Raw genomic sequence first — 21,590 nt, forward strand, 5'->3', positions numbered from 1 at the left:
TAATAGTTTTCCAGTACGTGCAACACTGCTGTAAAGAGGAAGAAAACAACAGGTACTCTTTAGTCATGGTGTATAAGACAAGAGGTATCGGGCTTGTACTGCAGAATGAAAAATTCAGGTCAGACACAAGGAGAAAAACACTGGTTTCAGATTTGCGGTTTCAGAATTCAATAAAAATAGGCATACGGATCCCTGTCACAAATGATATAGGCTTAGTGGATACCGTCTTAGGAAAGGGAAACGGACAAAGAGATTTCAAGATGGTTTACTGAGTCACTAGGGAGATGCACCAGTTCACTGAAAAAAGTATGCTGTCTTTCACATGACTTATAGAAGGCCTTCAGTCTGAGCAGTTTTTCTAATTTCAGTTAAGCAGAGAAAAAAAGGTGCTTATTTGCTTTCAATTTGCAAGTCCCAAAACACAAACAATATCCTGATAGAAGATAGCTGTAAAACACACACTTAAATTCCTCCCTGTTCAGGACACCATTGAAGCAGGCCTCAAGCATATTGTTGTTATTCTGAATCAAAGATCTGAATCTCTTCTGCTTCCTGAAACATGATCATTAATGCCCAACACAAGCTTTTTCAATTAAACACAACTCATTATATTGCTATCTCTTTTTAAAAAACACATATATCGTCCAGGCTACCTTTCTTATCTATGTGGTTCTTGCCATCTGCTGGCAGATATTTCGTCAATTTAAAATGCACAAATTACTTCAAGTTAATGAAAAATAATTAAGAAAAATGTTAAAATCTGTATTAGTAACAAGCCTATATTATACGCAAATATTGGGTATTAATGTTGTGTATCAAATCTTTGAGAAATTTTATTCAATCAATATTAAGATTAAAGCACTTCTTAAATACAAACTTAACATTGTACATTTTCTATATTACCAAAGAAATCATTATAATATAGCATCTAATCACTAGAAGAAATTCTACAGATGACAAACCAGTAGTAAACAGATTTCCTCACTTACAGATGAAATTTAGTCATTCAACTCCATACAAGCTGTATTGTACAAAAGAGATGGCTTTGCTGGGGTTGCCTTTTCATGTAATAAAGATGTTGAATGAGTTCAGCTCACATCGAAACAGAAGACTGTATAAAATTCTAATTCAAAATGCCAAATATCTGGACCTTGAGCTTTACTAACCTTTGTGTTTAAGTGCATGGATTTTAAGAATGGTTATACATATGGATAGGCTCTCTTTTCAGTAGCATTTAAAAAATAAAGGAGCACCCTTGCTAACATTTCACATTACTAGCATTTAAGAGTAATTCACATACCTGGTTTTAATGTTTTGATTGCCACCGGAGTGGTATTATTCCACAGTCCTTCCCATACCTCACCAAACTGACCAGATCCTAATTTTTTCAAAAATTTCAGAGATTGTCGGTCTATCTCCCACTGATCGACAGTTTTATAGGACAAATCAAATGTAGTTGGAATTTGTACCTGGTAAAAGAAAAGAAATAATACAGTAATTGAGAATTCTAATGTTTTTTCAACAGCATATACAAGTCATTGTTAACTATGCTATGTAAAGTTGCAACTGAGGTAAATAATGTTTCCTTAGAGTACATATACATGAGAAAGTGAGCTGAGAACATAAAATACAGCCCACATCCTGGGTACTTTTTGTTAGAAATAAGAAATACTCTAAAGAAAATATCCTGCCATTAAAAGTAAAAATTAGAAATCATCCCTCTAGCAACACTAGCATCCCCTTTTTGAACACTAACATATTGCTTGCCTTAACCTTGTGGTTTTGTCTCAGTAATTACTTATGGACAGCTAGAGTTATGAAGCTGGAGATTTCATCTCCATATACATTTATAAAAAGCTATTCATAAATCATGATTTGGCATCTTTTCTCCTCCAGCCACATGCTGATTTGTTCAAAATGGCATGGTATTTTATTACTAACATGTCAGCTTCAAGAACGAAACTGTAGTGCTACCCAGAACTTCCTGAAAATAAGCAGATCATCAACATTTTGAAATGGTAGAAGCAGATATGGGGTTAACACCTTCTGACTGATATCTGATGAGTTAGCTTACAAAAAATACGTTGCACAGTGTAGCATCCACTCTTACCTTCAGGCATGGCTTTCTGAGCACCACGCAGAGGCCATGACTGTTCTTACTGTAATAGTCAACAAACTCATTCAGAGTTTTGAAAGTTTTGCCTCTGCTTAGGAAAAAGCCTCCTTCATCCAGCTTTCTGATCCTGTAGTGCTTCACAGATACACCATCAAAAACTAAGAAAGTTTAAACATATTAAGTTTCCAGGAATTATAGCAGTGGTACAGTGTAGCTTATGGTCAAACCATCATAAGGTTCCTAAATGCATTTATGAGGACCTTAAAATAAATTATTTTAGTTTCAAAGATGACAACTATAAAAAATCTCTTTCAAACCAAAGCCCACTGTTTAGAGAGCTTAACATATCTAGTCTACCAGTCTTCAACCATTCAGGTCCAGAGATTCTTGCTTGCACCATAAGAACTGATGCAAAATACATAAATACTTCTTCTGTGAGGCAGCTCATATTTTCCACCCTTTAGAACACCAAAACCAGCAAGGAGCATCTAATTCACAGTAATTATTTAATCAGTTTTTAATATTTCATTTATCAATGTTAACATTCCAAATAGCAGCTGCTGGGCTGGCAAACATTTTAGAGCAAGCAGATACACCATCAACATGGCCATGATTCTCTGAAAAGCACTCACATCTTCCATGGGTTTTATTGAGTTTTGTGCATGTTTGGAATATGTAAAAATCAGGCCAATAATGCTCTGTTTTGAGTAGCTGATGACTCCCTTTCCATTGAAATGCATTTTATTTTAATCTGTTGTTTCCTAATCAACAAGACTTTTCTCTCCTCACTCCTGCAGGTTATTTACCCATATGTCATGACACCCATAGTGTCCTTCCCTGTGACCACCAGAGCACTCTCTAGAGGTGTGAGAAAGAAGGCTGGGCCACTGCATGCCAGGGCTAGACCTGGACCAGCAGTAGTCCAGAGATGGACAAAAAATGCACTGTCACTCACCTAGTGCATTATTTAAAGGAATATTAGGCTTGTAGTTGCCTTTTCTGATGTCTCTGTCATACCTGGCTTAGTGCGGTGGTCTCCAAAGCAGAGTGCATGCAACCCAGAGAGTGTGCGAGACAATCCACTGGGGTGTGGGGAAAAATTATTTTTTGTACCATTAATAAATAAAATAAAATAAATATTTTAAAAATACAGTTTATTTAATCTTTATCTCATCCTTTTTTAATTTCTTTTTTTGGGGGTGTATGTTCTATAATGTACATAATCTATCAGTACAGTAGCACAAGGATATAATCTACAAATAAATAAATAAATAAACATATCAGGGGTTAATGCTCAAAAACTTTTAACGATAGGGGTACACAATCAAAAAAGTTTGGAGACCACTAGCTTAGAGATCTCCTTTATAAAGGAATATCAGTAGTAGCAAGGTAGGCTGAACGTCAGCAGAGGGGGTAGTTCTGAAGAGCTGGAAAGGGATTTAGTAGCTTATGTAGGGTGTCATTTAGCAGGACACTCCATGACTGAGATATCACTGTCTCTTTCCAATGGGCAATGGGACGTTTATGTTACATGGTGAAGGGTAACTGAGCTCCTATCAATGCCACAGCTGTTTGCTCTAATATTAACAGTGCTCCACAATGAACCTAGCTGGTAATAAGGAATCCTGACCATATAAAGCATAACTTAAGAGGGAAGATGTTTAAGTAGTAGGATAAATTTTCTGCACCTCAAACAGAAGATACATGCACCAGTGGAAGGAGGTTTTCTGATCCTAGGAATTTCAGGTGGAAAAATGATTAGAGCTCAAGGAATGGTACCAAGCTGTAATGAGATTAAGTGAGAGACAAGTATTTTAAAGTGTGGACGGGGGCGGGGGGGGGGGTTGCCACCTGTTAGAACTGGTGTGGAAGCAAGGTGAAGAGACACAGACTGCCCAGTTAGGGTGGGGGCCAGTGAGATTGAGAATTGAGCCAAGAAGGAGAATGGGAATTATCTAGTGAGTCTGGGGAATGTCCAGAAGGAGAAACACTGGAGCAGGACTAAATGTGAAGCACCACATTTTGGAAAAAGACAAGTAGCAATAAGCAAAAAAAGGGGGGAAAAATCAGAAGGGTATCCCACCCTGCATTTAATGACACAACACAGTGCTTTGTGATGATGAGTGGAGAAAGAGCTCTCAAGGGGAGGAGGATGCACCAGTTGCCATCCTGGTCCTCATCACCCAACATCACACCTTCCCAATGGGCCAGGTGGCTCCTTCCACACCCATCAATGTGGGAGATTACCATTGTCCCCTTCTCAGGCCCCACATGCATGACAAAATTCTGAAAAGCAAAAGGGAGGCATAGGGAAAAGGCTTTCTGCTGTTTGACTCCACAGTGCACCTTTTAGTAGCCAAAATTCCAGCAAACATATTCAATTTGGTCATGTGGACTAGTGGGTAGTCTTACTTAAATAATTTAATGGAAATATTTTTCAATCTCAGAAACAGTCTCAGTCTGGTACATTTGGAAATCTAATTATCGAAAAAATCGTTATTGCTCTCCTCTGGAGATATTATAGCTGATAGAATCTTGACACTGTAACACTGCACGAATTTTGGCAATCCCTTTGGTTATAACAGAAGAATACACAGTTACACATTGTATGTAGAAAAAATTATAGCAAATTATTGGTTGCATGCAATTAACAAAGATGATATAAAGTATAATTTCTCTCACCATTTAAGTGATTAAGTTAAAAAGGAAAACTTCTCCTTCCTTAAGTACTAGCATGTAGGATCAAATATTTTTCTACTGTATTGTGCGATTGTCATCCTAGGCCACCAGAGGGCATAGAGGAGCTGTTGAAAATAAGAGGGGCTTTTATATCTGCCACAGGTACTATTTTTAGAGACCTGAGAACTTATAATTCTGCATGAGGACCAGAAATGAGAATATTTGTAAATATAACTCCAGAGTATAAAAGATAATTACATCACACTTTTCAGATGCCATTTCTTTTTAATTTAACACCTGTAATTAGTATTTTTCAATTATAAAATGCATGTATATTTTTGTGATGTGTCATTTGGAAATGGGGTTGAAGCAAAACAAAGGAAAGACTAATTCAATAACAACAGACTGAAAATGCAATGGCTTTTCCAATGGTCACAGGAAAGTGCATCTGGCCAAATGAATTGCTATTTATGATGCATTGAATAAAAGGCCAGCAGGATGACTATGTTAACCCAGTCTTGGTTGTATATCACAAGTGATAGTAGTTTGACTACCTTCTTTATTTATTAGCAGTATTATAATTATTACTTGTGAAGCAGCTAATGTTAATGCAAGAGTCGGTTTGAAGGATGTGCTCTAATTTCTTAAATGAGCCTTGTATGAAGCCTTACGACTGGCAGTATCCAGGTCAGGCAGTGATGTGTGTGGAGAAGCTGGAGAAATTTCTGCACTGATACCATCTCTTCTCATGATAAGCAGCTGAGATTAGTGCAGTATTTGATGGGGGGCTGTTTACTTGTATCCCAGGGCTGAGTCTGGCTGTACAAGTCCTGCACCACACACTGACGGCGCTGCGGCATGTTGCGGCTCCTCTGCCCAACACGACACGGAGCACATGTCACTCAGGGAAGAGCTAGCCGTAACCCCCTCGGTGCTTCCAGTCATCCCTGCGTCCATGCCAGACTGCTAAACAGGACAGGATCACAACTTCAGCTTCATGCAGCTTGACAGCAGCTGGCTTTGAAGACTGCAGTGGTTTTCTCCTCAACTTGCCCCTCCCAAAAGAATCATAGCTCCCCATCAGATCTCGTCATGGTTTCAGTTTAACGGAAGCATTCTCCTCTCCCTGCTTCCCACCTTCATAAGGCTGGGCCATGCAGAAGTAGATTTTGCCACCCCAAGGACGAGAACAAAATAATTTACTGCTCCTTCCAGCAAAATTTATGGTGGCGTCCACAGAGTCAAGACCTTCACCAGATGAATCACGGAGACACCAAGGCACCATTATCGCCAGCGTCCCAGCATCTCTCCTGTCAGCAGTCCTCCCCCAGCGCCGGCAGTGCAGCGCTGCCGGCAGGAGCTGTGCTTGGTCTCCATGCCCAGGGTGCATGTGGGAGGAGAGTGGCTTATGAGATCACCCTCACCAGCACAGAATGGGTGCAGGGGCTGATCCAAAATCGTTCTCCTGCTATGGCCATGATTCTGCCACTCCTATCAGTCTGCTGCCTTAAACAATTACCTATTTTTCCCTATGCTGAAAGTCAAACTGGCCTAGAGGAAACCACACAATCTTTTTTAGGAGCATGGAAAAAAATGGAGGAAAACACAAACCATTTACATTGTCATTTAATGCAATCAGTCTTTCAGATACCGTTATTCAGTGAGGGGGGAAGTAGAGCGCCTCCTGCTATCATTGGCAATGACACTCAATTAAGCTGAGCACATCTAAATTATGGCTTTTAATTAAAAAGAGGCAATGTCTAAGATGGCACCAACATGTTTAAAATTTAATACGTTTCACACCAGATGCTGGAGTCATCAACATAAAAATCTGTCGACAACATGTGCATTTTTAAAATGGGAAAACCTATTTTTAAAATGTCAAACACTTTAAAATGATAACAACACATCTCAGTGGCCTATCTGGTTTGATGAGCTTTCCATTTAACCATTCACAGCTGAAAAAAACCTTCCCAAACATGACTTTTTGGTTTTAATTTAAATAGTCATTTATCATCTAAATCTTACAAATTGTGAGTTTTCCCATCAAGGCAAGTTAGAAGTGAAAAGTGTCATTTAAATGAAAGGTAGGGTTTATTTCTTTTTCTTTTTTTTTTCTAAGGAGATCCATTTGTCTCCCTCATTAACATTAAGTCTCTTATACATTGCCCATTTGAGTATGAAATCAAGCACGAAATTCATAAAATCAGTTTATGGGTGCTTGGGTAAAAATCTCTCCTTCTTTTCTAGTTCTTTTCCTTTTCAGCTTTATTACGCTTAAATGTTAAGCTGGACAGAGAATTACAATATTTTCTTAAAGACCTTAATTTTGAAAGCCAGGTTGTCACTTTTCTAGTCATTATCATCTACTCTGGAATGAAACCAGAACAGCAATAGAAGGCAGAGCAAACCTAACCAGTCCTACAGAAATTAGGGACATATTCCAAAATATCAGGTTGTGACTTCTCCCCTGTCAGTGTATCAGCTACCACGAAGATAGAAGCTATTCCAAACCTTTTAAAAGAAATAGTTCTGAACTACTATTCCTCGAGAAAACACTGCTTTTCTGCCTCAGCTTTGGCTGTCTCATAACTTCTTCTGACGGCACAAAGAGGAGAGAGTCAGAAAAACTAGCTTCTCCCTAGCATCTGGTGGACTAAACAACCTTCCCTCCAGTTAATACTCCCCACAGTAAAATCCACTTCATCCTTTGCTTTAGAATACACTAGCTCTCCCAAAAGTAGGCATAAGTAATGAGATTATGGACATACAATATCTAGACCATTATGTATACTATTAGGTTGGAAGCAAAAAAGCTTGGACAACAGAAATAGTCGCCATTCAGTCAAGCCTATTCAGTAAGCAGCAAATAACATTTAGCTCTTCAGGATGAAGTAGCATGTCGAGGCTAAATTACGTTCAAGTCTGGGAAGCTGCTAAAAGATCTAGCAGCACTGGTAAATCATGTCATTAATACCCACTCTCTACAGACTGCTGGAGAGTTTATTCTCTTTCTTTGCCTAAAAGAGCACAAATGTTTAATAAATCTGAGATGACACGTATATACACGCATATATGCTCAGAGGACAACCCGTGTTTGTGCAAGAAGGAGTGCTGGCTCCTGTAGCTGGAGCCTTGCCTCTGCGTATATTATGTCCTTCAGCACCACTCTTCCTTCATCAAACCAACCAGCATGGAAGAAATTCACACTGATGGTTTCATATCTTGCTGTTATCAGCTGTCATCAAATCTCCTGTTCCCAAATAAGCTTATACAGAAACCTGAAAAATATCTACCACAAGCTTTTATAATTGAATCAAATACACTAAATCAGATATAGTTTCCATCCGTGATTTGTAAGGAAAAAATTAAAAAGCAGCATCAAAGGATGATCTCATCCTACCACAAATGCTGGCCTAATACTTATTTTCATTCTCTTGCATTTTTCTCTGCAGTACTTCATAGCTTAAATAAGGTACTGCTCCCGTCCTGTTAGAGAAGTAGTCAGAATGCAGGGTAAAGAATTAAGATTTCCAATCTCTCCTAGAAGGTTACAGTTGGAGAATAATAAAAAGAAATTGCATTTCCACTCCTAGGTGCACAAGCACAAGATTTTTCATTGATTTTTAGTAAGGTGTCATGTATTCAAGTGCCAGCATTAAGCAGATAATACAGGCCTATCTATCTTTCCCTGCATAACACCATGCTGTTATCGGTCTAGCCCAGTCCTTGGATGAAATCAGTTTACTGATGAAGAACACCTGAAGGAAGCTGAAACCATGTAAGACAGGGATAAGTTGGCATATAGAGGGAAGGCATTTTGAAAGGTCTGCGGCTATAATACAGTCTTTGAATAAAAGGGTGCATGCACGGGTCGGTTCTGCCACAGTTCAGGAGCAGTCTGATTTCTTGCTGATGTTAGCTTTCTTATCAGCGCTTCTTGGCAAGAACAAACTTCCTTGAGGGCAAACTGAAGACTACTGAATGAACTCTCCCAGAACTGTAAATACCATATTTATTTCATAAACTTTCCTGTATTTCACTCCATGGGCAACATATATTTCTTTGTCTTGGCAATAAAAAGCAACCCTCCCATCACCACAAGAGTTGCAGGTATATACCTCTTCCTTATGATTTGGAAAGAGAAACCAAGAATATGTCAGAAGTTCCTTAAGCAGCTTAATGTGTTTCTGTGTAATGCTCAGAAGGTGACTGACACATAAACATCCAGGCAGAAGAGGAGTCAGTATGAAAGAATCTGGTTATGCACAAAGTGCGTCTCATTTTACTGACATAATTCTGCACGTGACAACTTACAGTTTATTCACAAACATCACGAGTCTTTACGGGCATATGGAATTATATAGGTAGAAGACATTAGGAAGTTTGAGCATATAGCCCTGTTGTCTCAGGGACAACAATATATTCTTGACTCACACTTGTATGACAAGTTTGATAGAAAATGTTCATGGAAAACAACCAATGAACCACCATATTTACTATCTAATATGGCAAATATCTATGACATGAAAAAGATGACACATACATATATGTAAATAAGTAAAATTATTATCAAATAAGTGTCCTATTTGATGGTCTTTCGGATTCAAACAAAAGACTTCAAATAAATTTCAAAACCCATCATCATCATAAATCTAACTTTTTATTGATGTTTACAACTACCTTTTCAATGAAATATGACTGATTCTAAACTACAGCTTTGAAGATCTTCCTATCATTTTGCCCCTGAAAACAAATAAATACAAACCTAAGGGTGTGCTCTAGCAGAAATCTCATTTTCTTAAACTCCAGATATCTGCCAACATGGTTTAATTTTTATTTTGTGTACTAATCAGAACAGTAGTGTACAACTGTAATGTATTTTTTGGCATTTTAATCATGAAAATAGTTTCTATTCTAAGGCAGCTGGCCCACTGGAAGTACTAAGCATAACTTCTGTTCTGACCATACTAGTAAACAAAGCCTATAAAATAAATGTTAGTAAAAACTCAAATGACTCTTGCCAAGTTTTCTTTATATATCTCCTGGGAATGAAATATTATTATGAACTTAATTTCATTTTCATGCCTAGAGTTTACCGTTTGCAAAAATGAAAAAGTCCAGATCACCTGAGAAATTTTTAAAACATTGCTTAAGATGGAAAACTAGAATATACCTGAAAGTGAGTATTCGCCTTTTAGACTTTCGCTTTCTCGGATTAGGAAGGCTCCTGCCTCGTTTCCAGGGTATGACAGTTGTCTCTCGGCATCTGCTCGTTTGATTGGGCCAAAAAACCATCTGAACAAATAAAATACATTAATTTTACCAATCAGTGAAACATACCAGGAAGACAATTTAGCTTTTATAAACATGCTGCATATTTGCTAAAAGATAATCTGTGCTATGCTAATTAAATTCCAATAGCACGGGGGAAAAAAAGCCAACAAGAACTACGCAACAAATATATTGCTGGAAAACATTGCTTACACATTTCAGTGAAATCTGGATTTTACTGCTGATGGAGAGTCCTACTGATTTCAAGGGAATGAGAATTCAGAAGTGACAGACTGGTCTTGTCCCAGGAAAAATTCACCAAGAAATTCTGCCAGGGCTACTGTGGCAGAAATTGATGGCAAGTCCATTGATGCCACTTGAACTATGTAGAGGTGCAGGTATGTGCTAACATCCTGACACCTTCAAAGTCAAAAGATCCCCGAAACTGCAGAAGGGCTCTCAGGTTCCAAGATGTAAACCACCCCACAGCCTTCCCCATTCCACTGCCACATCAATATCTCAGATGAGTTACTGGCAATTTTCTCAGCTCTGCTGCTGTTAGACAAACAAAACCAATATGTCCCTCAAGTCACTGCAAACATCTCAATGTTCTGTGAAAATCTACTATTTATGGCTTTTAAAACATATTTTTCCTCTGTCACTAAACCCTGTAGTTTACAAGGACTTGTTCAAGCAATAGTTTTAGTTTGCTCCTCTGAAGGTGCTAGTTAGCATTTTTGCTGCTTTGTGCCAACTGTAAATTAAATGGAAATAAGACTGAGATGAGTCAGCATTTTCAGCTGGGTGGCATTCAGCTTCCATCCAACAAACACAGAAAGCTCTCTCCAAGATTAGCTCCACCCCTTATTTGAAGCAAATGGTGATAAATAGTTATCAGAAATAGGCCATATACTCGTAGGAGAATTCCTTTTAAATTAATCATAGCTAAACCTATCATGCAAACTTTTAAGATAAATTAATGTATCGCACCACACATAAGTTGTCTATTCGGTTAACTACCTGATTTGTCAATTACTAGTGAAAAGTACAGACGGAGTCATCAACAAACTACTCTAGTATCTATAAGGCTTGTAATCATCAAGAAGAATGGAGGAAATAAATGAGAACATTGGGTGACACCTTGGCTGAGTAAGCATGAGGAATGAAAAATGGTTTTGTATGAATAAAGAGGAAATAAAAAGAGGCAAATACAGACGGCGCTAACCCACACTGAATCTGCTTTGTTAACAAAAGAAAATGAAATCCAGATATTCCAGACTGCATTCCTGTCCTCTGATTTGAAGATGATTTGGATAAAATAGGCCTTGATACATATTTGGCAAGGAAAGGAATCTCATTAGAAAGCCGGGATGTGTTAGTAATAATTTTAATTAGTTAAATGTGTTCATTAATTCAACTAATTAATTAAATTAATTCATTAATTAGACTTAGGTAAAAAACTAAGTAATGAATAAATGTTCAAAGCTGTGACTGAGGTTCTTGTCAAAGGAATCAGAGGACTGAGTACAAGTTCAACTCTATTCAAGTCCCAAAGAAAATTTGTTTGCCCTAAAAACTGAATTAGAAGCTTTCTGAAATGTCTAAATACACCTGCTCTGAGAATAACATCTGAAAACTAACAAACTATATGATCTGAAAAAAATCTGTTTTTTTTCTCCTTGAACTATAAGATATCACTTAGTAATGTCCAAAGTGACTGATTCTCATAAGAGTGTATAAGAAGAGGTGTTTAATTTTCTGCCTCCTTTATTCATGGGTTAAGAGGATAGCATCCTTTCAAAAGGATTTTATTTTGTATCAAAGCCAAAAGAGCTTCCAATGCAGTGTTAGCAGGGTTGAATTTTATGATCAGAATAGTAAAAAATATAGTCTTTACATATCCCAGTATTCATACATACACTGCTAGTAACTCAAACTGCTAAAGCTGAAAACATGAGCAGTAATACAAAGTATGCAACAAGAGGAAATTGTTGGTTTATTTGGGAAATACAATTTAAAATAGTATTACACTTGTGTATGTAAAATCATGTCTACAATATAGACCACAATTTTGGAAAAAAATACATAAGTGGATATTGTATTTAGGCATATGTATCTGTTCCTTTGACTTCAAAATATTTCAAATGATATGTTTATTTTTATTAGGTTGGAAAAACTTCATTTAAATCAATATGAATTTACCATTAAAGGCTATATGGAGGATATATAATATGTAGGTTCTGACTCCCAATAAACTTAGCAGTTAAAAAGATCCTGACTTGCAAAATAAGATAATTAGAGCAACAGTATTTGAGAAGGTAACTGTAACTGAAGCAATTATTATGGAGAGTGAAAAGTGGACACATATTGTATATTACCTTATTTGCCTGACTTACACGATCTGATTAAAATGTTTCAGAAAAATATAATGAAAATTACTTTTAATAGCATTTGAATATGGGATTCTTAGTTCAAAGTCATTGGGTTTGCAATAATAATCACATAGTACCAAAAGCAATGCTGGTTGTGAAAAAATAACCCCTTAACCTCAAAGCAAGTAATTTAATTTGTTATTCACTTTTTTTAACAAAAGCACATCTGAATTTAAAGTACTATTTCCATTATAAATGGAAGTTTAAATTCCTTTTATAAAGCATGAAGGGCTTATTTCAATTTCTAGTGATTGAACTTATGCTTCAAAAGGCTTCATATTTTACTTCATCCAAAAGTGTGTATCCTAGAGGAAAAAGTACTCTAAAGAGTAATAATGAATCAAAGTAATTGCTCACCATGAGATATTGTTCTGCGGGATAGGAAGGTCAGACCAAAACAACACCCAATCCTTAGTAAATCTATTTGTGTTTTATAGCTCAAAGATAGATGAAGGTGTTGAAACAGAACGCTTGGAAAAACAGAACTAAAACATCAAGGACTATCCATTGCACAAGTTACTTAACCAGCACTTTCTCTGACTTCAGTGTGCTATATTGGCACTAGGCAGTTCAGGAGAAGGTGGTGGAACATACACAGTTTCACTCTGAGCTTCAGCTAGCAGCCAGATCACTTTGGGTCACAACTGTAAATGTGGGATCAGTAGATTAGGTGTGGCACAAATAAGCACAGTCAGACCTGGGGATAAGTTTCCATTTCTAGCAGGAGCTGTCTGGTCAGCACAGCAATAGTGCTCTTCTGTCAGTGACACCCAGGGACGTGCTTTCTTGGCCAGCACTGCGTCCAACACCCTAACTGATGGATGCCAGATCTGCTTTTGGGGGATTGTTTCTAGCAGCTTCCTCAAAATCCCTTGTTTCCACCATCATTCATAGCTCTCAGGAACCATTTCATTAAAAACTCCAGGCTACTTCCAGGTCACTTCTGGCCACCATATATAGGAGGACTTTGGGGACAGAAAAGATGACCTTGATGTAGGTCCATAACAAATACAGTCCTTACTTGGTCCAGATGCCCAATACTAGAATACCAGTGAGATTTGTTGTGGTTATTCAAAGCATATTAATCCGATCTCTATTGGCCATCAATTCCACTGGCAGGTTTTAGATCACAGAATCATCATTATAGATCATAGCAGGCTTTGTCATGGGATGTTCCCTGACTGTGACAGTATCACTGCTGAGACCCATACTCCTATCCTATGATCCTTTTCTTCCAGCAAAGGACAGGATGAATCTTCATCAAGCTGAATGTTGGTGGTTATACCTGAAGGGCAAATTCTTTAAGAAACAGAGATCATGTCACCTACGCTCACTCCTGCCCCCCCATTCAGTCCAGCCTGAATTAAAATGGAGTCATGAGTTCAACAGAAGTTGATGGTGTTAACTGGCTCCATCACCACCTTTGCTCAGAAGCCCTCTGTCCTCCAGGGTGCAATGCACTGCTGATCTCTGTCTAAATGTCAAAGCTCCATTTACCTGGCTCTGCTTTGTGTCTACCTGTGCTTTGCTACATAGAAATCCACTAAAATAAAAATAGTTACTTCTACTTCTCCACTTTTTTTGTTATAACAGGAAGATATGGCAGGAACTTTTAAGCTGGAAAATGGAAGAGAGGAAGAGTAACATGGGCCAAGGGTTACCAAATGCTGCATAGCTGCTGACAGAACCACTAAAGCAAAGAAAGATAGGGAAGCAAAGTTCTGCAATGCTATACCACTGGTAAAGTTTCCAGTGCCTGGCAACATGCCTAGAAGATGACAAAACCCCAGTGGAAAAACAAAAACCACAAATATCCCCATTGAAAAAAGAGTACGCAAAATTAGTTTTCTTCCCTCTGTTCCCTCCCACTAATGCAATATCCCCTTCTGATCATATCAGTGCAATGCACTCATCCAAGGTAGAGACTGAAGATTTAACAGAAGATCTCAACTAATCTGGGAACTATAGGCTCTTTTTCTCTCCTGAAATTAACTCTATCCAACACTCAAAGTTAAACTCAAACAAAAGGATTCCCAGACATGGTCCAGATGAAAAAGCTCTCAGGGGAAACTTTTTTGGCAGCCTACCATTCCTTGGACAGCCCTTTTACACCACACCCACACCCCCACACCCACACCGCCCTGCCCGTTACACTGGAGCTCCATGCTTGGTCTCCGCTAAATCCCTAACATGCTAACTCTGGACTTTAATGCAAGATGTGTGCTGACCCTTAGCCAAAGCCCCCCAGTCATGGGCCAGACAAAACACTTCTTGGCAGACAAGTTTTTTCCTGGGCAGACCCTTGCAGCTTTATTCAAACTGGAACTCTAGGATTTGTCACTCTCCTAACCCTAAAACTAATCCAAGCCCTAACACTAATTCTAGACCTAGTTTGAGCCTTAGCCTAAAAGCTGCTTTCTGCAGCTTTGATCTGCCTTGGGCAGTCCCTTAGCAGCCATAGTCACACTGGAACTCTGGTATTCATCTCTCTCCCAGTCCTAACCCTAGGCATGGGCTGACCTCTGCCAAAGATCGATCCTCAGTCATGCCAAATGAACAAGCAACAAGGCATGGACCAAGTGCCATGGAAGAGGACCCCTTGGCACGGGCCAGACACAAAAGTTCTAAGGGGACAAACCTTTCTGCAGCCTCAACCTTCCTTGCACAGCCACTGTGCCACCCCCCTCCAGCAGAAGCTCTAATATTTTCCTTTCTCCTAACCCAGCCTCTTGCTTTTGCATTGGAAAAACCACAGCCAAAGAGCCCCAACCATGGTCCAGGTGAAAAATTTGTTACTGAAGAAACTTTTTGACAGCATACCCTTTCCTTGGGCAGCCCCTTTGCAGCCGTACTCCCAACAGAAACTCTAAACTCATGATTAAGGACTCTGTATGCATCCCCCTTTGGGATGTGGGTAAGATCTTCATCACCAAGCCAAACACCACCTCTGAATTAACAGCTACAATCTTTGGCTTTCTTGGAAATTTCAGCAGATCCCTCACTGCTCTTTTGTTATCCACACTGAAGGCCAGCAGAGAAAATGATGTGAAGTTCTGACTATATGTCATCCATTTCCAATAGGGCTTACCAGAGCACAGCTTCACACTTTTATCTTCTACCTTTACTTACATTTAATATGTACAGGGGCAAAGTCAGAATCAGCTCCACAATGTCATATGTGAAGTTACTGAATCTGCTTTAATAACTAGTTGTAGCTGGGATAAGGGCAGATTTTCAGTTTCTCATTCAAGTTGCAGGACACTGGAGGTAAGATAAGGCTAAAGGCAGAGGTCTGTGACATAGTCTGAATTTCGTGAATGTCCAACTAAAAGGGAAAATCCTGAGATCTGAGTCACCATTAAGGTACAGCCACATATAGAAATCATGATCATTACAATAGGAATGAGAGGGGAGGAAGGGAGAGAAAAATTGCTGAGAAGGACTACATGGCAAGGTCATTCAAAGAGCATGGGGGCATAACAGAAGAAATAGCAGGAAATCAGTCACATGAAATTTATTTTCAAAAATACCTCAAGACATTAAAATGGACAGCATGATCCTATCCTGGATCAGCACTTTGTGGCATGAGGGCATCTCAATTATCATTTTTTGTAAGTGCTTGCAACTGGGATTTACCTTCTCATGTTAGGGTAAATCTCATAAGACCGCTAAATTTCAGCAGCTGGAAGAGTTTGTTGTGATACCTGTGGTTCCCAACCAGAAGTCTCCATTACAGAAGAAATGATGACAAACAGGTTAGCTGGCCCTACAGAAGATTAACTGGAGTGTGTTAACTGTGTCTGTTACTAGGGTATGAGAAGAAAAGGTTTCTTAGACTGAGAAGAGCAAAGAATTACTGCAATTAGAGCAAAAGTGTTGGGTTAGGACAATGAAAAATAGATACTATATATATTGAGACCAAATATATCCCAGTTTCTTCTGGAATGCAGAAAGCTCGTGCAATAGCTAAAACAAATAAAGAAAAGCTTTCAACAGTACATAAAGTTTACATTTTAAATGCCTCAAAATCTACAGTCATAGAAAGCTGTAACTGCAAAGTCAAGAACTCCAAAGTTAAGAGATGGCAATAGTAATATGCTTTCATGGCATCAACTCAGCTATTTTCAGGAAAATCCAGTATGATATCATCTTTAATTACATGGCCACATCCAGTGCTTCCTACAATGTTAATATGAATGCTGCTCACTGAATTGTTACCCTCTATTTTGTTTTGTCATTGCATAGATAGAGTTTATTTACTGTACATTGTTTACTCTCTGCTCTCAATACAAGTTATAAAATTACATGAATGGCTAATTTCCTAGCAGCCTCTATTATAGTGTTCATGACTATAACATCCAAACGTTTTATGAACATTCATTAATTCCTTTTTGTGGCACTTCTGCTTGTAAAATATTTTTTACACTGGAGAAACATCACAGACGGGAACTAAGGCAATAAGACATTATTATAAGCATTTTCTACTAATTTTGGATGTCCAATTTGAAATGCCTAGGGCCTACCTTTCACAGAATTTATCATTGTGTAGTATGTAGTAGTTTATTGGGAGAGCAATAGCTGCTAACTTCTGTGTCACAGAAGACAAGGAGAGATGCATAGAAAGCTAAAGAGACCGAGAGACAGAGAGATCCTCCAGGGTCTTATTCAATTACTTACATCATATGACCATCCTGTGATCACTGCCCTTACTCAGCACATGGAAACCTGAACATGCTTGCATGCACCACTCTTCACTGCTGTCATCCATGCAGGACAAAGAGGGCTGCTGAGCCAGCTTTTAATCCATGCCAGGTTTGCAGTCTGCTGTGGGTAAACAGTAGTGCAGAAGCAGGGACAGAAGTTGACCAAGGGCACCACCAGCACGTCCTCTCTGCGCTGAGAGGAAGGCTCCAAGCACTTGCTGGGTTTTCCCAAAATATCAGGAATAGAGAAAGCAGCTGTCAAATTCTAATGAATATGTTCAGTTACCACACATGAAGTGCAATTTTATTTTCAAAGGCTTGGTTAGTTTGAAGCAAAGTTTTCTTAGATAGCAAAAAAGCACATACTTTTCATATAGCAATCTCCCCTACCAAATATCAAGCCCTTCCTCCAAAGTACATGCACAAAGGATTTCTCGTATTGTTCTGAGCCACTTTTTTTGCTTTCAGGGAGAGAAAGAGGCAGCCCGTGCCTGGTATCAACCCTGAAAAATTCACATCCAATCAGATAAAGCCTGGAAAAATTATAAGCAACTGAACAAGCTCTTCTGATAGAAAATATTAGGCTGCCTTAATTATAAGACTAATGAAGTAATACCATTTCTCCAAGAGCTGACATTTCAAGAAATTAGGAAATATCACTGCAAAAATGAAAGCCTTCGAGATACAACATAGTTAAGAAACAGATGTGCTTTACAAATGGTGAACTGCGTGCGTGAAGGAGAGTGTGGGAGATGAGCGCTGGCTGCTTTAATTTTCCCTTTATAGTCTACAGTGAACCCGATGATGGTGTTGGAAAAAAAAACCAAACCAACAGAAAAATCTGTAGTCAGGCTAAACCATGAAGATAAAAACTTGCAAAAGATTCCTTTCATGAGCATTTTCAAAAGCACAAGCCTTCCCAGATATGGTACAAGTATCTACATAGTGAAAGGTCTAGGATTACTCTAGGGCTTGCAGACTTTCACTGTGCAGAGGCTGGAAAAACTAAGATTGGGTTTCAGGTCCTCTGGAAACAGAGCCCTTCCTCCTTACTTTCTTCTACAGGCTTGCCTGGGATTGTTTTTAATGCTGTCTAGCTCACATTGTCATTTATTATGAAATACTGAAGGATGCATGGGACAAGTACAAAATTTAAGAGGAAGGAATTTAAAGCTTATGATAAAGGAATGCATAGGACACTGCAGGAGGGAGGGAGAAAACAGGACAGTAAAAATTCAAAGCAGAGAGGACAGTAGAATTATCAAGCGGATGGAGGGAGAGATGGGAGAAAGTCAGAGCTAACAGGCAATGATGAAGAGAAAATAAAGACAAGACAAAACTGAGGACAGCATTTATTGCCCAAGGGCTATAACCTCTTGTTGCCTGAGCTGCTGCACCTGCTCAGCAAATCCTGGTTTCTAGCTTATCCTGCTCCCGCAGGGCATGTGTCTGGCAGTGATTTCAGTCCTACTTGAGGAAACAATTTCACAGACTAACTCTCACTGTAAGGATTGCTCTCTGCAGATCTTTTCCCTTTCCCTTTCTTAGTTCATCACACCACTCATGTTTGTACTTGCCAAGAGAATACTTTAACATTCATTTTCATCATTTATTGACTAGAGGTCACTGCTAAATGTACTGGTTTAAACCTTACTCACCAAAGCACCATCAGCAACAAGTGAGTCAGACAAGTGTTAGGTAACAACAGCCTTCTGTATCTACATAGGTAATTCCGGTAAAATCTTAACACACTGCAGAAAGTACCTGACTTGAACAATACTTGAAATAAAAAATCTTTTAAAATGTACGTGTATAGTGACACAGCTCAGTTCTGATTACTTATTTACCATAATCAGAAACTAGTTTCCTCCAAGTGAAACTAGAAATTCAGGTTTTCAGGGATAGTTATGTAGGGCAGCACACTTAACCTTTTGTAACCACAATGAATTTGCTTCATACATAAAGATCTGAGTCATGCATATTGCTCAGATCCTTGTTGAATAACTTATCACAAACTAAAATGAAGACTATCTGCATGCAGCATTGTGTGGGCGACCTGAAGTTTCTGAGTCTTTTCACAATGACAGTGGATGGAATATGTGTTTTTCTTTCCACGGGGGAAAACATAGAACATGTGAATAGTTGTGAAAAACTAAAGGCTCATTTCTACACTATGTAAGTGGCAGAGATCTATCAAAATGAGAGCGCAGCACTAGTTTATGTTATGTATGTATGTAGAAGTCTGCCTGTATGTTTGAAAGTGACAGTCTGTCTGTAGCAACACACTGTAAGTTCCACTGTATTTTCCATATTTTGAGATAAACAGTGTGATTTTTCTTTAAATAACCATTACAATGCGAAATACACAGTTTTGGAAAATAACAGATCCCATTTTGCTCTTGGCTTTTGGATAACATTTTGCTAACGTTCTTGTCAACAGATTATAGCTGACTGGTTGGTGTTTTTCCATAAATACTAAATTTATGTTAGACTTGAGATAGTTTTATTGGTGAGATGGCAGAATATAAGACGTGATAATGGAAGAGACATAGAAGAAAAAAAAAGGGAAAGAAAATTAAGTTATACCTTTTCATTTATTTTCTAAACAAAATATTACAGCTTAACTTGTGAAGGTACTCAATTTGAAAAATTTTAAAATTTGAAGGTTTTTTTATTTCTGTTTTCAAATGGAGTTTCCTTCAAAATAGAAGCATGTTTTCTTTTAATTTTGTTGAGAAAGGATTAAGTTATCTGAAAACAAGATACAATCAAGCAATACCCTTCATTTTGTTTCAGGCCATGTTAAATATTTTTATTTGATACAAAACTAAAAAGAAGGACTCGAAAGAAACATCACTGCTTTCTTCCAGGAGAAGGGAGCCATTTTTCCTTTCTCTCTTCCCATACTTATTTGATCATGAACGTAAGCACTAGGACACAAGTGATACATTCATCCACGAAACAGGGGTTCTTTAGTTAAAATGAGGCAATTTAAACGTATGTCTCTAACTGTCATAGTCACTATTTTGCTGGAATATACAATGTGCATAGATGCTTACATACAGTAATTTGGAGAACGTACCACTGTAACAACAGAGGTAATCCTTTGGGGACTGAACATACATGAGCTACCACCAAAATTAGGCAGAACCTTTGCCACCATTCCTTTTTATCAAGATGGGAAATTGCAGGTTATTGCCAGAAAAAAAGCTTTATAGCTTTATAAATCTAGACTCAAGGACCAGATTCACCACACTTATATTGCATAGTGCCTTGAAAAAAAAAAATTGTTTTAATTTTACTCCTCACCAAAAACTTGACTCTAACGCTGAACAGTAGCTTACTCCACACAATCCCAATGACTGCAATATAACCGTAGCAAACGTGTGAAACACTACCCTGGCAGACTGACCTTGTGTATACCTGAGACCCGAAAGGAGCCCCAGGTTGCACTAGCAAATCACTGGGGGAGCCCAGCTGAAGAAACTGGAAGAGATCATTAGCTTGTGAGAAGAGGGCAGCAGATGTGTCAAAAAGGACTCTGAGCCTCTGAAGTCTGTTTTGGTCTAAGAAATGTCTTTGTTTTGTGTTAGTCCATTGTTTTTGTTAGAAATAATAAGCTGTGTCCTAAAGAAAGGGCCTGCCAGGGCTTTAGGGACTTTTACAGTAAGTAACTGCGTGGGATTGTTTGGATAAGGTAACGTTCAACAGTGAGTAAGTGTGGTAAAACCCACCACAGAGGTAGGCACTTCCTCTTACAGTATAGAACAAATTTACTGTCTTGTAAACATAAACATAAAGATTACTTGGGCATTAGTCTAAAAAATCCATGACACGTTGTGTAGAAACCTTTTAGTAAGTACTTCAGTAGGCCATAACAGTACTGTCGTGTGATTCTGTTGTAAGGGATTATGCATAATACTACATTAATTTTTCAATAGTTGATAATAGCAGTTGACTGTGCTGCAAACGTGGAGATTGATTTGCTCTGAGTCTGCTTCAGGATGACAAACCATTGCACCTTTGGCTACTTTTGCACTCCGTAATGACTGGGAAATGACTATTGCTCCTGTAGAGATAGTATTAAAAGGCCAAATGCATGAGCTCTGTAAATTAGCATAGCTCACCCAATACTAGTTTCACTGCAAAATAGGAACAAAAGATAATAAACCAGGAATCAAATCACAATCTGATAGAGTTAATTTGCGGAAATGCCCATAAATAAATCTCATCCTGCGAGTCCCCACTTTGCTATTGTGTAATTAATTTCAACATTTGCATTCATTCTCCACAATATTGGTCATCTGCATGCTGTATTATTTAATCTACTCTGAAGTTCTTCTATATGAGAAAATAAACAGTAGATGAAAGTGGTATCATACTACT

General features: G+C 38.3%; 1 protein-coding gene across 1 annotated transcript in view; it reads right to left on the bottom strand.

Annotated features, from left to right (window-relative positions):
* Window positions 1-21,590, bottom strand: part of FRK (fyn related Src family tyrosine kinase) — a 54,786-nt gene that overhangs the window by 21,160 nt on the left and 12,036 nt on the right. Inside the window, exons 2-4 of the mRNA XM_052781320.1 lie at window positions 9,972-10,093; window positions 2,111-2,274; window positions 1,301-1,469 (exon numbers count right to left, since the gene is read on the bottom strand). Of these exons, the coding sequence (XP_052637280.1) occupies window positions 1,301-1,469; window positions 2,111-2,274; window positions 9,972-10,093 (455 nt within the window). The remainder of the gene's footprint in view (window positions 1-1,300; window positions 1,470-2,110; window positions 2,275-9,971; window positions 10,094-21,590) is intronic.

This window comes from Harpia harpyja, chromosome 3 (genome assembly GCF_026419915.1).
Source record: "Harpia harpyja isolate bHarHar1 chromosome 3, bHarHar1 primary haplotype, whole genome shotgun sequence".
NCBI classification, from domain to species: Eukaryota; Metazoa; Chordata; class Aves; order Accipitriformes; family Accipitridae; genus Harpia; species Harpia harpyja.